The following is a 20,542-nucleotide window of genomic DNA, read 5'->3' as shown; positions in this document are numbered from 1 at the left end:
CATGCCAACTCGCATCATTTTGGACACTCATAGTTAAAAAACGAACACATGGACCCCATATTTTTAACTTCCCTACACCTTTGATATGCATTCCTTTACAATTTAGCCGAATTTGATGAAAATGACATGGATTTTGAAAAAAGTGCAGCTTACAAAATACTTTTTAAATTTTTGAGTAGATTCACGTCTTTGAAAATTTGTTTTTTCTGAGTTTATGCACCATTATTGCCAAATGGGGGCGCTGCTGACTCCAAATAGATACAATTTTACCAATTAAAATACTTTCTCTTACTTTGGTATACACTTTGTTATATATCTTGAAAATTTGATGAAGTTTGATGCGTTATCCACTGAGTAAAGATGATATAAACTCATTTGGTGAATTCGTGAGGTCTAAGAGAGCTCGGTATATATAATTCTCTTGATTGCGCAAGATTGCGTATCATTCAAATACGGCGACTTTGAAGACCCGTAGAAAAAAAATAAGCACATGAACCTATATTATTTTTGGCATTTTCATAATGCATGGATACCAAACTAACTCTCTGCAACATTTAGTGAAAATGACATGGACTTCATTTTAACTGTGGAACGTCCTTAATTTCACAAAACAGTTATATGTACATCCTGGTCAGTATGCAAATGAGGAGACTGATGATGTCATCCACTCACTATTTCTTTTTTCTTTAACTGTGGAACGTCCTTACTTCACAAAACAGTTATATGTACATCTTGGTCAGTATGCAAATGAGGAGACTGATGATGTCATCCACTCACTATTTCTTTTGTATTTTACTATATGAAATATTCTAGTTTTCTCCTCATTGTGAAGTGAAACAACAATTAATTCCTCCCTTAACATGTGGAATTACCCTTAATACCATATGGTTCAGTTATTAAGTTCCTCCCTATTGTCAAATCTGTGAAAAATGAAATATTATATAATTCAAACAATAAAAAACCAAAAGAAAAAGTGAGTGAAGGACATCATCGTCTGTCTCACTTGCAATAAGCGAAACTTTAAAATGTCATAACTTTCTTGTTTTACATCCGATTTTGATGAAATTTTCAGCGTTATGCTAGTTTGACATTCCTTTATTATTATGCAAATCAACAATTATCTGGGGTGGACTTGACCTTTAAGACATATCACTATAGCTGCTTAATTTTGTTGAAGTTGGAAAATGAAAATTGAAATGGAGAACAATATTGCATGCCATATGAGGAGGCCGATTGGTTTTAGTTCAAGATTCTGCATTATATTATTTCGAAAACAAAGAAAATAGAAAATACTTAAATCATTATTGATGATAGGGCCTATACTGCATGGGCATGCATTGGCGGATTCAGGGGGGGGGGGGGCACATGCAGTTGGCCCATGCCCCACCCCTATTTGAAAATTAAAAAAATTGTAATGTAAAAATGCCGTTAAATCAGAAGTGTGCCCCCCCCTCTTTGAAAGTGCATGAAGACCTTTTTTGTGCTAGGCATGTCAAATTTTCCTAGGGAAAATGTGCCCCCCGGCCTCTTTGGAAAATCCTGATGGAGTCCGCCCCTATTCTGGGGACAATCTGGTACATGGAGCCGGGCGCGGCTAGACAGCTGGCAGCCGTCTGTTTTAAAAAAAAATTAATTTCTCAGTGGAACGGAGTTCAAAACCGAGACCGATCGAAGCTTTTGGTCTAACGTGAGGGCGCGGCTTGAGTCGAGAATCAGATTTGGAAACTAACTTTTCGACACTGATATATCAGAGAGCCGCTTTCACGAGACCATCGCAAGTTTCAAGTTCAGCGATGTCGGGATTTCTATGTCGTCACGTGCAGTGGAGTCGTAGACCACTGCAATTGTGAGGAGCCTTAACGATCTCGAGAAACCGTCCCCTAATTGATGGTTTGCACACGTCGGCGGATTTCAGTGCATGACGTCTGCTGTTCAAGACTGGTTTGTTATTCTCCTTTTGAAAGGGATGAATTCATGCATTGTCGTGGTAACTTGTTCATCATTGACTTTCACAGTTGATTGTTCATGCTAAACTTTGACATTTTCAATAAGATATGCCTGTTTTGAACATTGTTTTTGCTGTAAATGTTTACTCCAGTCCCATGTGTTCATAATGACGTAGGCCTAATTGGCCTTGGTGTGACTTTGATTTTGAAGTAACTGTGAATTGTGATTTCATTTGCCAAATCTTTTGGTCATGAATGATTAATAATTATGTTCGTTTAATTGTAGGGGGAAAGTTGATAAAAAAAAAAAAAGTATATAAAAAATTATAATAGCATGAGCCACGTGGAGATGGCAGTTTTGTAAACTGTGTCTTGATCACTCTAAGGCTAAGCACCAAGGCTATTAATTCCTGTGTTAAAAAAGTGAGTGCACGCGAATTAAATGTTGGACTTAAATTACTTGATCTTACCATGGAGCTCCATGACGAAATATGTTCTTAAATTAGACTCTAGATATTACTAAATTGAAAAAATGTATAAATAGTACTCGCCTGGTCTTTTCTTGGGGTATTGAAGCCTTTTTGTCCAGAACTTGCTCAACTTTTGCGGCAAATTTTGTCGCCATAGGGTTGTGCACATTCTCGTTTAATACTGGTTGTCACGTGACACGGCAATGTCGTTAGGCTGTTTGGCCTGTATTCAAGGCGTTCTATCCGTTATGATTTTATATTGAATGAAGCTTATTCCATCAGGTATAGGCCCCTATCAAGTCAAAATCGATACAGGGATCGAGAGGGGGGGGGGGGGGGGGGGGGGGGGTGGAGCCAAAAATTTCCCAGTCACATGGTATGAAATTGATATTTTTTATGATTGTCCACGATCATTAGGGCAAACCCGTGTGTGGCAGTACGGTAGCGTGATGAGTAAAAAAAAAAAAAAATAAAAGAAAGAAAGAGGGCCAATGTAGGCATACATGGCACGTGGGAATAAAGTTGCTTTATATGTTCCAAGCGAGTGAAGCAAGCGAGAAAAAAACTTTTCGTGCAAATCTAAATTTGAGATAGATATCTTAACTTACACTTTTCCTTTTCTTTTCATTAATTCCCTTCATTTCTTTTTTATCTTGGTTGTAGAACTTTCGGGGGCCCCTAGGCCTAACCCTTCCATCGTGTACCCCCAGTGCAATATCAGCAGGTGGGTCTCGATAACTCTGGATATTTAGCAATTAGACCTATTTATAGAAAAACATAACGTTAATGTTTTGACCCCTTCCCCCCAAAAAAAGGAAAAACAATTATAAACTAAGTTATATACATCCCCCTTTTCTCATTTCGCTTTTTATTTTCTCTATTCCCTCCTTATTTTTTTTTGGGGGGAGGGACCTTTTCGGGGGGGCACCGCCCCTAGCTATGCGCCTACCAGATGAAGAGGCGAGCGAGCAAAACCTTTGTCACTTTTATTACAAATATCAATTTTGCAATAGATTTTGACATAACATTCGGAATTATTCTCGCATGCATTTTTCTTTCCTTTTGCTTTTTTATGGCCTTTTATTTCTCTTCCCTTTCTCTTTCTGTCTTTCTTTCTTTCTTTCTTTTCCTTCCTTCATTCCTTTTCTCTTATCCCGTTTTTTTTTTTGGTGAAATCCACTGGACCGGGGACCAAGGGCCAGCCTGCATGCCCCCGGCGGTTTACGCCTCTGCCGTGGATGTAAGCTATATATACGCATGATCTTAATCTTCATTATGATTCAAACTATATAGAGGCGCATCCAAGATTTTCCAAATTAAGTAGGGGGGGGGGGCGGGGTGAATTTTCTCAAGTAAAATTTGACAACTCCCAAAAAAGGTTCTTACTAAAAAAAAAAAACCGGTCATTATATTGTTTCGCGTAAAGTTTGACAAGTTAAAAAAAAAATGGTCACTCAAAATGAAAGTCATTTTGTCCGCGTAATATTCGGCAAGCCCCCCCCCCCCACAAAAATAAGAAAAGGGAAAGTCATTTTGTCCACGTGATATTTGGCAACCCCCCCCCCAAAAAAAAAAAAAAAAAAAAAAAAAAAGGTTTTAACTATAGCAATGATCGAAGGTCATTTTGTCTCGCGTAAAATTTGACAATTTTTTTATAAAGTTGTCACTAAAAAAGAAGGTCACTTTTTCCACCGTTATATTTGGCAAGCCCCCACCCCCATAAAAAGTTTGTCCCTAAAAGTGATGTATAGAAAGTCATATTGTTAATTTGTTCCCAGTAAAATTTGACAAGCAAAAAAAAGGCAAAAAAAGAGAAAAGAATATGAACGAAATATCCCCATTACAAATAATGCTGTGATTCTCATAAGGGAGGGGGGGGGGCACATAACTAGTATTAACAAAATATTTAATTCCAAAATGTTTACTATAAATCTCAAAAGGGGGAACGGGCAGAAATGATCACCCCAACCCCCCCCCCCCCCCCCCCGCCACTGATTCCAATCAATAATGACTTTTCTCTGCAATACTGATGCTTTGAAATCAAGATACTGAAGATTGATACGCTTAACATAAATTATGAACGTCTGACAAAAAGATAACCAACCGATCACCTGACCGATCAGCTGACCAGTACGCGTATCACTTCGGAGTTGATCACTCGTCGCAGCTGTGTGGAACGCTCACCGAAAATCAACAAAAAGGGCCTGAAATGTAAGTTTAACAATAATCGATTTTAATTTCAACTATTTTTACAACTAAATAAAGGTTTGCCGTCCGAATGAAAGGTATATCGGATAACTCTAACTTGTATTAAGGTGTACATTTACCAAAGTCTTGGGTTGGAAATCAGAACAGCATTGTCCAACCCATAATTTGGGTAATGTCGCCTATGAGGTCCATACATGTTAATGTTTGGACCTCATTGGTACTAGGAGTGGTCTTGATCTTGATCAACTTGTCCATGTTGACATTAAGAAGGCGGTAGTTTGAAAGAAGTTGTGTTGAATATTGAGTCAAGAATCATGAGAATGGGAGAGGTTAGCTACTTAGCGATGACTTCAGCTCCATGATGATATTGAAATGTGATATTTTTTCACAGCGCCAGCTGCGCCACAAAGTCTTGTTCCTGAGTGTTGTTTCAGATTAGGTAAGCGACAATGCAACAACGACCAAACAACAATCCTTGGCTTTTCCCATCTGCGAAAAAACGAAGAAAAGTAATGGGGTTGGCTTAGACTTTGTTTTACTTTAATAGATCTACTCGATTTAGAAGAACATAATTTAGGCAAATTTTCTGTACAAACTTTGAATTAGCATTCATCCAATTTGTTTCGCTCTTCGTGACTCATCTACAGTGTCTCTGGTACAGACTCTGTGGATGGTCACTGCGGGGGTTTGGGGACAAGAACAACAAAATTGAGTCGCACAGACAAACATGTGTGCTATGTAGATCATAGGGCTTTAGCCAACCTCGCATGATGAGTGTGAGTGGGCTTTAGTAGGTTTAGCTACTTAAATTTGCTAAGGTAAGACTGATGTTCACCAAAGTCCTAAGAAAAGAAGTTTTATAAATGATGTAACACTGTCACTGTGCTAGCTTGTTCAGAGTGTCATTACCTTAATATTGATTCCTGTTAGTTTGTTTTTTTCAGATAAAGGAGAAGTACGGTAGGCTAACGCTCTAATCCTTAAAGAATGGAGTGACCAATATGAAAAAATAAAGAGAGAGAATCTGTACAACTTGTTCCGATTTTCACGTGAATGACTCTGAGCTGAAACGTTCTAAGTAACCTTGGACATTATGAGGTCTACAGGCAACCATGTTGCTGTTGGGATTTTTCTGTTTGTCATTACACAAAGAGTATATTGCAAGTCAACCCTGGGTGTTCTGAATTCTCTTCAAGCTGCAAAAAGCAAAGGACTCTTCATCACTGAATTCTGCTTCACTGGTTAGTTGATTATTCAAGGTCAAATATGTTTTTTCTTCTTTTTTTAGTAATTACACTGATGCTCAAAAGTAACTGAATCCCACCAGAAAATGAACGTATTTAAAGTGTTCAAGTTTTGTTTTAGATATTAAATTGTGAAGTCGGGTGGTAATGTATTACATTAAGATTAAGTAAAGTTTGTTTTTCTGGGCGCTTCGAACAGTACATTGTTGTTGTCTACTTTCAATACTCAGCATGAACAGATGCATTTTGTGAAGGGGTTCACTCTTGAGCACAACTGTATGAGAATTAGTTACCTTCACTACGAACTATCGATTTTGTTTTTCAAGACATTTTTTTAACAGGGAAAACAGTGATGGAAAAGAAGGAAGAGAAAAGGGAAGAAATATCAGGAGACAAGAGTAGAGGTGGAAGGAGGAAGAAGAGAATTAGATAAAAGAGAGGAAGGCAGGATTTAAAAAAAAGGGGGAGGAGGAAGAGGAGAGGAGAAAGAAGTAGATGGGAGAAGATGTTCAGGAGGAGCAGCAGCAAGAGGAGAAGGGGAAAATTAAGAGAAACAGGAGAGTAGGCATATATATAGAAGCTATTGAAAATTTTGTTGCAGTTAAGATTATTTTATAAATTCAATTTTAAAACTGGAAATTAGTTTCAAATTCTTCATTGCATCTGCGAGTGCCTATTGCATTATAATCTTGGAAGTGACTCGCACTATTGTAACAAAAATCTTATTGTCTACAATTCAGATACTACTGGGGGACTGAATTACACCTTGAATGCCACGACTCCTGGAGGGAAGCTTTATTTCTACTCCAAACAGAGCTGGGCTGATGCAGAAATCAGCACTGATTGTACACACAAGTTCCTGAAGGCTGAATATAGTAGTAAGTTTTAGGAAACGGGGTGGGTGTTTCATAAAGCTGTTCATACCTTATAAGCGACTTTACAAACGACCGGCATTGGCGGCGGAGCAGAGGATTATCTTTTGTGTTTGGGGGGGACGCAACAATAGATGAAACAAATCAACACCAATGAAAATCTGGTGTGTATCATCTTCAGAAAGGATCACCAGTCGTTCATAACGTTGCTCGTAACTTTGGAAGAGCTTTATGGAACACCCACTTGATCTTAAAGCTGATTGTTTTAGCCTAAAGTATGAAAGCCATTTCTATCCCAATACACTCAATTTATCCCAAGGCTACTGCCTTGGTGGCCTTGGGATGAATTAATGAATGTCTTTTTGTGCCCTTTTTATTTGTACCCGTATGTGAAATTTAGTTTCAAGGTATAATATAAGATGTAAATCCATTTGGACCCTATATATCTTTGTTAAAAGCGTATACAGGTAATTTCAAAAGAAGACGAAGAAGAGAAAGAAGTTGATGTATAAAGAATGATGAAACAGAGGGAGGGGGCTCTATTGTGAGGTACTAAACTTTTCTTGCATTGATAACAACAATAGAGAATAAATTTACATGTAACAAGATAATATAAATATTCTGAAAACAATTTGCCTTCCCTAAAGTCTGATTTAAACCTTTCACTACATATAGTTCAATGTTTGAAACACGGGGGCATAACATCTTCAATGATGCAGGCATAAATTACAACTGTATGCAATCAGGACTCTGAATTTAAAACAAATAATGGGGTATAAATTACAGTAATTTCACAGCTAAGGTAAAACAAAGTCCGCAGACAACTTGCCCTGTTAGTGTTTCGAAAATCTTAAATTCAAGATGATTCATTTGCATTTGAAACTGTGCCCTCTTCGCTTTCAGTAAATCTGATTCAGAAAGGGGGAAACCACACCACACTGTTGCTGAAACACGCAGGTCCTTGGCGAGTGATATATGGAGACTCCTTTACCTGCAGTCCCGTTCTACCGCAAGAGAATCCAGTCTATATCAGCTTTCATATTCGTCTCTACAATTTGGACTCGTTCGGCAAGCCATTCAGCCATTTTGAATGCCAGGATAAAGGTGAGATTTCATCGGGGGGGGGGGGGGGGGAAGGGGGGTGGGGTTGCACGGAACTAATCAAAATTTGCAAATGATAAGATCAATTTCAGCTGTATAAATCAGTTTATTCTCTCTATGGCCATAAACAGACCATTTAAATGCAAAATTTACTTGCAGTGCCCCTTAAAATGTGCCTTTAATAATATTTTAGTCGTAAAATATATGACAATTTTGGACAAAAGGCTTTGAAGCATATCTTCACATACACATTTTCTCTCCATTGACTCAATCCTAGGACTATCAGAAGAGCTGTTTGCATTTGCTCTCGGCCCATGAGATGCTAGGATTTCTGTAACTTACAACACTTGGTGAAAATTATTCAAAAATTGATTCACAAAATGTTCACCCAATATCCATGATTTAAGAGTGAATTGTTCTGTTATTCCTTCTTTTATTTCACAGGTCTTCTGACATACTATGAGCTGTTAACGTTTGTTTATTTTGTCCTTGGTTGTATCTGTGCTCCAAAAGTTTACGAAACACTCAAGAAGGGAGGACCAATGCATGAGGTAAATCACAGTTTGTTCACAATTATTTTGAGTCAGAGGCCTGTATTCTGAACTCGGTTTGGTTTAAACTCGGATCTGGGGCCTGTGACACAAAACTTTATAGCAATCAGCTTCGAACATTGCTTTAACGATTGATTGCATTGACTGCAATGTACAAATTGTGAAAATCAAGCGCACAATTGATCGCTAATCTTTGTGTTACGGATCCCCGATGTTGTGGTTTAACTCTGGATACCTAATCTGTAATGTTCAGTAGAAGCTCAATTTTTCAATGCATCTCATGCTCATTTCATTCTCAGCTGCTTGAAGGGATTTATTCATCAAGTACATCATTTGTTCTATCTTGAGTATGCTGACATCTAGTAGTATATGGGACATATCTTTATGCTGTCTATAACATTTCAAGAACCTACCCAATGTTAGTTGCATACAAGGCTGATGTATGTTGTAAAGCTTGACTTTATCTGAGTTTGTTACTGAAAGGATTTATGATAACTCCCATAGGAACTTGACAGGACAGCTTGTTACTGGTATACCGCCAAGCTGGTATAATACAAATTACATAGGAAACATTTTACGTGTAAGTTAATCAGGCATAGTGGGGCGATTCCATACGTGTCGTACGGGACATTTTGACAACAATTTCTAGTTTCCTAGCCGAATGCTTGAGCAATAAAATATTTTTATTTTGTCAGTGATAAAGCTATAGTGGGTAGTCATGTGAAAAACTAATAAGCGACACAAAAAAATTAATTATGGGTAAATTTATAGGTGAAAATGTTGTGTGTCGTCGGGGACGCAGAAATGTCCCGTATGACACGCAACATTTTATAATGCTCTTATTCACCTATGGATGACATATTTTTGTTGGTTGTTAGTTTTTTGCATGTCTACCCAGTAGTACTTTAATATTACCACAAAGCAAATTGAAGTTCTTGTTCGTTTGGACAGCAGGTTGATAAATGTTGTGAAACTGGCTGATTTTTCTAGCATGGAATCGCCCAGTGACTGACGTTAATAGACTGAATAGACAGAAATTACTCTTAGGTCTTTTTTTATCAAAGTGGAGACAATAGCAGAGATGCGAACTCACAACCTTGCTATCATGACTCCAATGCTCTATAAACCACTGGACCACACAGCCCATTTATTCATCAAGTACACCATAATAGCAGGGTCCGCTGGGAGAACAGTTTTTGGAACTGAAGTGGCTACCCTGGGTAAATATACCGTTATTATTATGATTATTATCATTTGTTCTATCTTGTAGGTGATGAGTATGCTGACATCTGTCCTGTCCTTCCAGGCTCTTGGAGCATTCTCAATGTTCCTACACCTGTACAGGTACTCACAGGATGGCCTTGGATCTTCACTCATGGAAAATCTTGCAGAACGTGAGTCAATATCTTACAAATCAGGGCCCTTCTTACAAAGACTTGCAATCGTTCTGATCAAATACGGAAAGCCAGCAGCATCAACATTAAAAATGCATTTTTGTTCAAAATGTCTTCCAGATTTGCGGTATATTCTTACATTCATCAATTTCTTGAAAATTCAGCATACTTCTCTTTGTTTACAAAGGACATAGAATAAATTATGACATTGATTGATTTTCATATAGTTTAGGTTGTTTGGATCAATTGTGAGACAAGGCCCTGATTGAATCCATTTCTAAGAGTGCTTGCATTCACCCAAGGTGTTGATGATGATCGTCTTTGATGCTCACCTCACCTGCAGCTGTGCTGCCCTCTAACCGACTTCCATTCTTATAAGATATTTCTGAAAATTGTCTTGCCGCAATGCCTGTCGTTATTAATTTCTTAAGACATAATGGCCCTAATTCACAAAGGTGGTTTTGAAAACGCACGGTTGAATCCATGGTTTATGCAGATTTCCTGTATAAATTACACTTAATTTAGCGCGTATCGGGCGTGTGCATAAAAATGTCCAATGCTGATGCGCGCTTTTGTCACTGTGCCAAATTGACGCCTGTCACCATGGTTAGATATGCTATTTTATTCATGAGTCCACTCTTTGAAGAGTGGACTCATTAATTCAAAACAGTGGACTCATGAATAAGATAGCATGGATAACCATGGCAACAGGCATCAATTTGGCACACTGACAAAAGTGCGCATCAGCATTGGACACTTTCATACACACGCCCGATACGCGCTAAATTAAGTGTAATTCATACAGAAAATCTGTATAAACCATGGATTCAACCATGGGTTTTCAAAACCATCTTTGTGAATTCGGGCCATTATATCTTAAAAAATTAATTACGGACAGGCATTTCGGCCTTTTTTTCTGAATTTGACCATGCACTTGAAAACTTAGATTGAAACCCTCAAATCGTAATATTCTGTGTTACCTCTAAGTATTATGCAAATTGACCTTTATTTATCAATATTATTTACAACATTTTTCTAATTATTGAATGCTTTGTAGTGGTGGACATCATAGCCCAATTCATGATGTTGTATATGATGGTCAGTCTGTCCTTGGGCTGGACGTTGACTTCGACGAAAACACAACTCAACGCTCACGTATGGAAGACATCTCTTTTGGCCAAAATAGCCGCTGCTATTACTGCTTTACAGGTATGTTCTAGAATAGTACTTGCATAAACAAAATGTTGAATCACAGTGTAGTTATGAATGAAAGAATGGGGTTATTACAGCATAAGCTGTTTGATTTGCTATCAGTGCTGGGATGGTGCATTTTACTCAGTAGACAGACTAGCGACCAATCAGAATCATTCTTACAAATTAGCAAATAATCGCAAACTATTTTGCTACGGGGCCCGAATGCCTGATTCAGCTTCTGATCCTATCATAACTGCCATTCTTCAGGGGGGGTGGCAGAGGAGCAACTCTCCCCGTCCCCACCTCTTAATCCACATCCACTCATAAAACCGTCATAATTCCAGTCAAACACTCCATATCATTCTTAAACCCATTGAAGTGTTTCTCCATCTTACTGGAGCAGTTGCTCTTCACCCAACACTCAGCCTCAGTCATCAGAGTTTCTTTGGCATGGTGACACCCCCCCCTCTTAATCCATTCCCACTCATAACCCCTTCATAATCCAGTCTAACACTCTGTATCATTCTTTATCCCATTGCAGTGTTTCTCTGTCTTACTGGAGCAGTTGCTTTTCACTCAACACTCAGTCATCAAAGTTTCTTTGGCATGGTGACACCCCCCCCCCCTCTTAATCAATTCCCACTCATAACCCCTTCATAATCCAGTCTAACACTCCATATCATTCTTTATACCATTGCAGTGTTTCTGTGTCTTACTGGAGCAGTTGCTCTTCACGCAACACTCGGCCTACCACAGCCATCAGAGTTTCCTCGGCATGGTGACACCCCCACCCTTTTAATCAATTCCCACTCATAACCCCTTCATAATCCAGTCTAACACTCCATATCATTCTTTACTCCATTGCAGTGTTTCTCTGTCTTACTGGAGCAGTTGCTCTTCACGCAACACTCGGCCTATCACAGCCATCAGAGTTTCCTTGGCATGGTGACACCCCCCCACCCTTTTAATCAATTCCCACTCATAACCCCTTCATAATCCAGCCTAACACTCTGTATCATTCTTTATCCCATCGCAGTGTTTCTCTGTCTTACTGGAGCAGTTGCTCTTCACGCAACACTCTGCCTACCACAGCCATCAGAATTTCCTTGGCATGGTGACAACACCCCCCCCCCCTCTATCCATTCCCACGCATAACCCCTTCATAATCCAGTCTAACACTCCATATCATTCTCTATACCATTGCAGTGTTTCTCTGTCTTACTGGAGCAGTTGCTCTTCACGCAACACTCGGCCTATCACAGCCATCAGAGTTTCCTTGGCATGGTGACACCCTCCCCCCCCCTTAATCCACAGTTCACACCCACTCATAACACACCATCATAATCCAGTCTAACACTCCATATCATTCTTTATCCCATTGCAGTGTTTCTCTGTCTTACTGGAGCAGTTGCTCTTCACGCAACACTCGGCCTATCACAGCCATCAGAGTTTCCTCGGCATGGTGACACCCCCCCCCTCTTAATCCATTCCCACTCATAACCCCTTCATAATCCAGCCTAACACTCTGTATCATTCTTTATCCCATTGCAGTGTTTCTCTGTCTTACTGGAGCAGTTGCTCTTCACGCAACACTCGGCCTATCACAGCCATCAGAGTTTCCTCGGCATGGTGACACCCCCCCCCTATTAATCCATTCCCACTCATAACCCCTTCATAATCCAGTCTAACACTCTGTATCATTCTTTATCCCATTGCAGTGTTTCTCTGTCTTACTGGAGCAGTTGCTCTTCACACAACACTCGGCCTATCACAGCCATCAGAGTTTCCTAGGCATGGTGACAACACCAACCCCCCCTCTTAATCCATTCCCACTCACAACCCCTTCATAATCCAGTCTTAACGCTCCATATCATTCTTTATACCATTACAGTGTTTCTTCGTCTTACTGGAGCAGTTGCTCTTCACGCAACACTCGGCCTATCACAGCCATCAGAGTTTCCTGGGCATGGTGACCATAATGGGAAGGGTCTCTCTGGCGATCATCTTTGCTCACAATCTTCATAAAGTAGTCTCAAAGGAAAAGAGTATAGTCAGGAGGGAATTCTACAGTAACTTTGCCAAGGTTTGTGTTCTTATTTTTGGCAATACTGCCCTCTTTTGTCCAAAAGAAGCAAGTGACATTATTATTGTTGTTTTTATTGTTATTGTTATTGTTATACCGAGGTTGTTTTACCTGACTGCTAAGAAAGCACGAATGCCTGTGAGCAAGCAACCAGGGGACCAACGGCTTAAGGTCCTCTCCGAGGGACCTGGTAATGAGGATAAATGCCTTACCAAAGGGCACTAGCGCACCACTTGGGAATCGAACCCGGGTAACCGGAATCCGAAACCCCCGCTCTACCGACTGAGCTATCGCGCCTCCCTATCTCTGATGAGTTACGCCTGATTATGACCGATATTGAACTTTAAAGGGCACATCAACCCCCAACAACAACTGAATTTGATTAAATACAGGAAAATTACTTGAGCATATTGCTGAGAAATATTTTCAAAATTGGATGTAGGATAAGTAAGTCATGACATTATACAATTTTGCTTGTTTTCACTTGTTATGTACACAGTAAAGAACCAATGATATCACAATATCACTATTTCTTTTGTATTTGTTACAAGTTTATAAAATAAAGAATATTTAAGTTTAGAAGATGCATTGATCCAGGGAGGTGGGGATTGCTGCCCCCCAGTAATTTTGACAGCTTAGAAAAGTTATATGTGCAATACAAATGTATTTTTTAATGCTTTGGAAAGCACCATAAAACCATTAAGTATGGAATGAGAAAACTTTGAAGCATATTTGTCGGCGTCTTTTCCATGCAAACTTCAGTATCATTATTGCCCCCCCCTCCCAATCCATAACATGGATTTTGCCCCTAGTAGTAGCAATACATGTACATGTAGGTGGGGTTTTTGTGGTCTAGTGGTTACGACTCTCATCTTTCAATAAGAGGGACGTGGGTTCAAATCTCAGACATGGTATGTTTTCCTTCAGCAAGATATTTACCCACATTGTGCTTCACTTAATATAGGTGAGGTGAATGGGTACCCGGCATGATTAATTCCTCGAATGCACTGAGCGCTGGAAGGCACCTCAAGCTTAAAGGACAAGTCCACCCCAACAAAAAGTTGATCTGAATAAAAAGAGAAAAATCCAACAAGCATAACACTGAAAATTTCATCAAAATCGGATGTAAAATAAGAAAGTTATGACATTTTAAAGTTTCCCTTAATTTCACAAAACAGTTATATGCACATCCTGACTGATATGCAAATGAGGAGACTATGACGTCATCCACTCACTATTTCTTTTGTATTTTATTATATGAAATATGAAATCTTCTAATTTTCTCCTCATTGTCAAGTGATACAACAATTAATTCCTCCCTGAACATGTGGAATTAGTATTGTTTAATACTATATGGTTCAGGCAAGTTGGTCCTTAATTGTCAAATCTATAAAAAATGAAATATTGTATAATTCAAACAATAAATACAAAAGAAATAGTGAGTGATGGACATCATTAACTGACTCACCTAGTTGTGCATATCACTGTTTTGTGAAAAATAAGCGAAACTTTAAAATGTCATAACTTTCTTATTTTACATCCGATTTTGATGAAATTTTCAGCACTATGCAAGTTTGATTTTTCTCTATTTATTCAAGTCAGCATTTTCCTGGGGTGTACTTGACCTTTAAACCGGGGTAATAACAGTGATAACAATAAGATTATTTCTAGATAGATGGCACTATATAAATGCTTATTATTATCATAGCAAAATGTATGTTTTCTACTTCTGTTTCAGATGTCTTTTATATGGTTCTTCGCATATCCAGTTTTAGTATTTGTTTCATTGCTCTTCTCTCATTACATCAGAAAAAGGGTAAGACACTATTATAACTTATGTGCTTAACTGAATGTACAAAAATACATATTCTTGTCCTCAAAAAAAAGAAGAATATTTCTTTCTCTTTACAGTTTCTTCTTTGTCCGTCACATTCATGATTAGGTAGGGGAACCGTCTGTCTACTATATAGACCAACTTAAAAAAAAAAACGTCAAACCCAGGGGGAGGGGATTGAAACCAACACCCCCCCTTGAGCATGCAGGAATTGGGCCCTGCTTATTTGCAAGAATTGATCACTAAATACTCTCCTGCAAGAAATCTACGTTCCAAATCAAAAAGTCAGTTGGCCTTCCAGTCGGTGTTAACAAATTTCTATGGTGCGAGGTCATTTCAACACGCTGCAGCAGAGCTGTGGAACAAGTTACCATTTAACCTGAAACTTGCCGATACAATTGAGAGTTTTAAGAGTCTTTTAAAGACACATTTCTTTCTTTCTTTATAATAATATTTTTTTGAATTTGTGCCAAGGTATTTTTATCTTTATATCACACTGACCATATATCTATTTCTCTTTTTTTCTCTTTTTCTTTTCTTCTTTCAAGCGCATAGGGACTTAAATTTACTTTTTGTGATATGCGCTATAAAAGAATGGTTCATTATTATTATTATTGAGCTTATTGTGAAACCCTGGCTGGGCATTCATTGTCTAGCTTGTTAGGGTGATTGTGTTCAAAGGTTGATCTACCTTGATCAGGGGCCCGTTTCATAAAGGACTTGCAACTGTTGTAACTTAGCCATAATGGCAACTACCATGGCAACAGGGCTCAGCAGCCAATCAGAATCAAGGTTTTCATGGTAGCTGCCATAATGCCAAAGTTACAACCGTTGTATAAAGTCTTTATGAAACGGGCCCCTGGGAGGTTTTCATAAGCCATTCGTAAACTTACACATTCTTGGATGCTAAGTCAGCTGCACATGGATATATCATACTGCCCAAGTAAGGGTAACCAGTCACGTGCAGAGTCATTTGTAGCTTACGTACAAGCTTTATGAAACATCTGCCAGGATGAATGTTTCAAAATAAAATAGGTGTGGGGCTGCCTTGGAACTTTTTTGGATGGGGGTTACATAAACAGAGCTGCCAAGTAGTACTGATTTTCACTGGTTATTACTGAAAAATAAGAACAAATACTGGTGGTTTTATGCAAATTTCTCATTTCTAAAGTTTCTGTTGATGTCTTGTCCTATGGTATTTCTGTGAAAATACTGATTTTCTTTCCAAATGGATGGATGGATGATTGAATGAATGAATAAATGGATGGATGAATAAGCGAGTGAATGAATGAATGAATGGCCAAAGCATAATTTAAGTCTATTCAATACTCATTTCTCTTCCATCTCTTTATATCCCATGTAATAGTTTTTAATAATGACGGTTACGTCTGTGCAAGCAACCATCGTAGTGCTCCTTTATCGTCTATTCCTTTCTCGAAGCCTCTACTGGGAAATCTCATCATTATCTTCATCTTCATCATTACCCCTAAGACTAGAAAAAACATTTAGCTTAAAGAATTACTCATCATGACATTAAAAAAAAAACTTCTAGTAGATTAGAATCGGATAGATAATAGGAAAATTCTCCAAACTTTATACTCTTGTCTTGTATGTGTTATATATCCATTTATTTTAATGTGCATATTTATTTTTGCATTCAAAAGTGGGATGGTTGAAATGATTGCTTATATTTTATTTTACTTTGGTTCCTTTATATCATTAACAAAAATATGTGTTAAATTATCAATTGTCTACCTTGGAAAAAAAAAACACATTTCAGGATGTATGGCCTAAATTCTCCCATTTGGTTTATATTTATAGTAACATGTACAGTGCGTCCCACAAAGAAGGAAACCTGTTTCCAGAGGTGAATTTCACAATTATAAAATGTTTTTACTATAAATTTGATACATATGGAAAGAGTAGAATCTCGTCTTTAATTTGAGACCAAAAGCTTAAATTATTCATGCATGGCACATTACAAACAATAAATATTGAGGCGTGTCAGAAATGATTAGCGCTGAAACTCACGTGTGAATCTGAATCCACTCTCATTTCAGTGAGAAAAACTTAACAAAGAATACAAAAGAAATGCTAATGAGTCAATTGTCAAATGAGCATGGTCGTGGATCACAAACCAATCTTGTCTATTTTTTCTGTGCAACCTGATTTTGCCTTTAAAATTTCGAACTTGTCTTACTCATTAATGCGTGAAGTGTCCGTCTCATATTAGGTATCAAAATATAGAGGATTAATTGAATTGTATAATGATGCAAATGAAATATCATAATTCATTTGCCTTTGAAGAAAATTGGTATGGGAATCCCAGTTTCCTTTTTTTGTGGGACGCACTGTATAATTCCTTTAATTTTGGTTCTTATTCCTTGATTATGTATCATTACTTTTATTTTGGGTTCTTTTTGTATTATTATCTATAAACCTTAGTATTTATGTGATTTTAGAGTTTTATAGTTGAATGTGTGCTAGGTATTTATGTTTTGTGTAGTATAATTTTTTCTTCATTTCTTCATCAAGAATTGTGACATGCAGAAGGCTTTTTGGACTACGAAAAAACTCAATTCAGATTGTGTGTTTTTTCACATTTGGGAATTGAGTTGAGTACTTTGGTTTGTAAATCAGTATTATGTTGTGTGTTATGTGTAGTGTCTGCATGAATTTTTATTAGTATTAGTATTAGATTACTGACATTGCTGTCTTGTATTTATTTCTTTTATTCTGTTTCTTTTACTTTGTCCTTAATTTGTCCTGATAATTCACATTGTGTAATTAATAATTGTATGTGGACTCTATGAGATCATAAATATGATGCCATGATGTTATTCTTCAATAACTTGTTCAACAAGTAAGTGTTTCCTCTTTTATCCATAGATTTTTATCACTATTATGCAATAACAAGCTAATGATGCATATAAATAGCTCTGTTTCATAATGATTTACAATTGATTAAAATCAATCTCAAATTTGGAGTTGTTATACAACTCAAAACAAGATTTTAATCTTAAATTATTTATAACAAGGGATCCCAATGTTAAAGAATAGATATTGTCAAAGTACTATTTTACGTGCCGTATTTGCCATGTTTTGTCATCACAACCCTTATAAATATTTTCTTATTATTATGATTATGTTCATGTTTTTACTCATCAAATGGCACAAGTATTTCCAAGTTTTCTCCATCTCGTTGTGATATTGCTTCACTATTTGCATCTGTGCCTATTTTTAAAACTGTATTGCCTTTGATTGAGGAATTCTATCTTGCAATGTGGACAAGAAAGAGAAAACTGTATTTTTAGTTGAAACTGTGTTGACTGCTGATAATGTTGTGCTCAGTTTTATGTTCGCTTAGAAATTACTTGTATGTAGATTTGCCTTCATTAATTGGTAAATATTGGGTATCAAAATATGATTATTTTAATGCCCTAGGCACAACTTTGCAGTGACTTAGGTCTGAATTAAAAAAAAATTGGTTTTTAAATAGGAGGAAGCTTGTATGTAAATCATGGGCTATGCATATTTTGTGCATAAATGCCTTTTATTTTTATAGCGCATACAACTAATAAAGGTCCAATAATGAATATACTCTTAGCAAAGGGCGCCAAATTCATGTTTGTTGCTATAATGTGAATTGATTTGAATACACTGAGTTTGCTTTCATTATAGACGATACAAGTTACAAGTGTGAAAATATAGCACCCTTTGCTAAGAATGCCAGTTATGTGTAAAGTTATGGAGAACTTTCCGAATCGGGGCAAATGCAGTACTTGGAAACATTCATGTCAAGCACTGTATAAATGTTGCATATTATTAATATTATTATTGATTTATTGTTATACTGTTTCACTTATATACACATCACCTTCGATTAATCCCAGGTAGAAATGAAATACATTTATGCCTACTAATTCTAAATTGTCAAATAACGTGTGCATGTACCTCCTACAGCACATGAATACCTATAGGCCTATTGGAAAGAACTTGTGCAAGTTTTTTTTTTTTTTTGCTCTTTTAGATACAAGCCCTTTAAAGTTGGGTCAAGTCCACCCCAACATAAAGTTGATTTTAATAAAGAAGTTAATCAAACAAGCATTCTGCCGAAAATTTCATAGAAAACAGATGGGAAATACGAAAACACCAAAATTTATGTCACTTTAGTTTTGATTAGTTGATTTAAATTTTATTCACAAAACCGGTATGCAAAACATAGTAATATGCAAATAAGGTAACTATTGAAGTCACCCTCTCACAATTTTTTTTTGTATTGTGTATTTTATTATAATTTGAAATATTTCAGTTTTCTCATTCTTAATATGAAACGAAGCTTTTTTCCTCCTTGAATAGGTGGAATCGCCATTGGGTAGCTTCCCAAATCTGCAAATATTGAAATTTTGTATTGAATAATAAAATATGAGGGAAATAGTGACTGACATCTGCTGCTGTCTCATTTGCATATCATCCTTGTCATGCATTAACTGCTTTTATGAAAAGTATGCAAAGTCACTTCTGTCTTATTTTACATCTAACTTTGATGAAATTGTTCAGCATTATAATTGCTTGAATCCACTAGAGTTATCCAAATCAACTTCTTGTTGAGATGGACCTGGCCATTAATGAAATAATTTTTTGGAACATGTACATAATTACATTTAGATTTATAGATAATTTCATGTAACTATGGAATTGTAAGTAAAGCAACTATTTGTATACAAATTCAAGTATCTTGTGTCAATCATTTCCTGGATTTTTTCTTTTGTCGCTTCTGTTTTTAGAATTATATTTCAAATTGAATACTGATAGGTGGTAGGACCTATCATGGATATTATCAGTTTACCTAGGTTAAACTCAAGACTGCACAGTAATTAGCACCAGGGGTGACAGAACTGGAGGGCAGGGGGCACTTGCTCCCCCCCCCAAAAAAAAAAAAAAAATCCCCGTAGGAAAAAAATTTCCTTATATTTCAAATTGAATACTGGTAGGTGGTAGGACCTATCATAGATATTATCAGATTACCTAGATTAAAGTCGAGAGTACACAATAATTAGAACCAAAACCCCCCAAAAAATCCCCGTAGGAAAAAATTGAAAATGCCCTTTTTTAAGTAAAACATACAATTTAGGTTAGAAAATCATAAATTTTTCGGCTGGCACCTCATGCTTGCACCAATTGTTGTTTAGTAAAGAATAAACCTAAATATATACATGTATCATATGTTTTATCAATCAGAAATCACTTTAAAAAAACTTTGCTCAACTTAATTACTACAAAACACACAGCTTCTTCACACAGATGACAATCTCATGATGAAAATATCCTTTTACACCAAAATGCCAATTTTGACATATTCATAAGTGCCCTTTTTTGGCTTTGCCCCCCCCCCCCCCTCCAAAACAAAAGTACGTTTCGCTACCCCTGATTAGAACGCGCTCTTTTATGGAATGCTACGCTTCATTTTCCTTTTATATATCCTTACAAAAACCTGTACCAATTTTGCGTTCAGGCTTTTGGGCATGCTCGCCCCGTTCTCTGGAATGGTCTCCCTCTAATTATCCAAGTATATACTAATGTTGACACATTTTTGTTTACCTGAAGAAATGCCCTTTCAATGCTTCATTTCCATTCCATTCCTT

At 37.2% G+C, this 20,542-nt stretch overlaps 1 protein-coding gene across 5 annotated transcripts; it reads left to right on the top strand.

Moving 5' to 3' along the window:
• Positions 1 to 1,562: 1,562 nt before the first annotated feature.
• LOC129278989 (integral membrane protein GPR180-like) lies at positions 1,563 to 19,630 on the top strand. 5 transcript variants are annotated; one of them, XM_064110996.1, is made up of 10 exons: positions 1,563 to 1,987; positions 5,569 to 5,865; positions 6,609 to 6,746; positions 7,644 to 7,844; positions 8,286 to 8,392; positions 9,663 to 9,786; positions 10,844 to 10,995; positions 12,872 to 13,063; positions 14,802 to 14,879; positions 16,264 to 19,630. In XM_064110996.1, the coding sequence occupies exons 2-10, from the start codon at positions 5,718 to 5,720 to the stop codon at positions 16,426 to 16,428; spliced, it is 1,305 nt and encodes a 434-aa protein (XP_063967066.1). In that variant the 5' UTR covers positions 1,563 to 1,987; positions 5,569 to 5,717; the 3' UTR covers positions 16,429 to 19,630. The 5 variants fall into 5 exon arrangements, with proteins under 5 accessions (XP_063967066.1, XP_063967067.1, XP_063967069.1 ...); XM_064110997.1 differs by having other exon boundaries at positions 1,856 to 1,941; XM_064110999.1 differs by having other exon boundaries at positions 1,895 to 1,941; positions 5,555 to 5,865.
• Positions 19,631 to 20,542: the final 912 nt, after the last annotated feature.

This window comes from Lytechinus pictus, chromosome 16 (assembly GCF_037042905.1).
Source record: "Lytechinus pictus isolate F3 Inbred chromosome 16, Lp3.0, whole genome shotgun sequence".
In the NCBI taxonomy this organism is placed as follows: Eukaryota; Metazoa; Echinodermata; class Echinoidea; order Temnopleuroida; family Toxopneustidae; genus Lytechinus; species Lytechinus pictus.
Note: the sequence above shows the minus strand (reverse complement) of the source record. Positions and strands in the feature narration are given on the sequence as shown.

What these genes read in the sequence shown, in the direction of transcription:
- LOC129278989 (XM_064110996.1), top strand. Translation starts at nt 5,718, where the DNA reads ATGAGGTCTACAGGCAACCATGTTGCTGTTGGGATTTTTCTGTTTGTC. An exon ending in CACTGAATTCTGCTTCACTG is followed by an intron (nt 5,866 to 6,608) that starts GTTAGTTGATTA and finishes TCTACAATTCAG; the next exon opens with ATACTACTGGGGGACTGAAT. An exon ending in TCTACAGTAACTTTGCCAAG is followed by an intron (nt 13,064 to 14,801) that starts GTTTGTGTTCTT and finishes CTTCTGTTTCAG; the next exon opens with ATGTCTTTTATATGGTTCTT.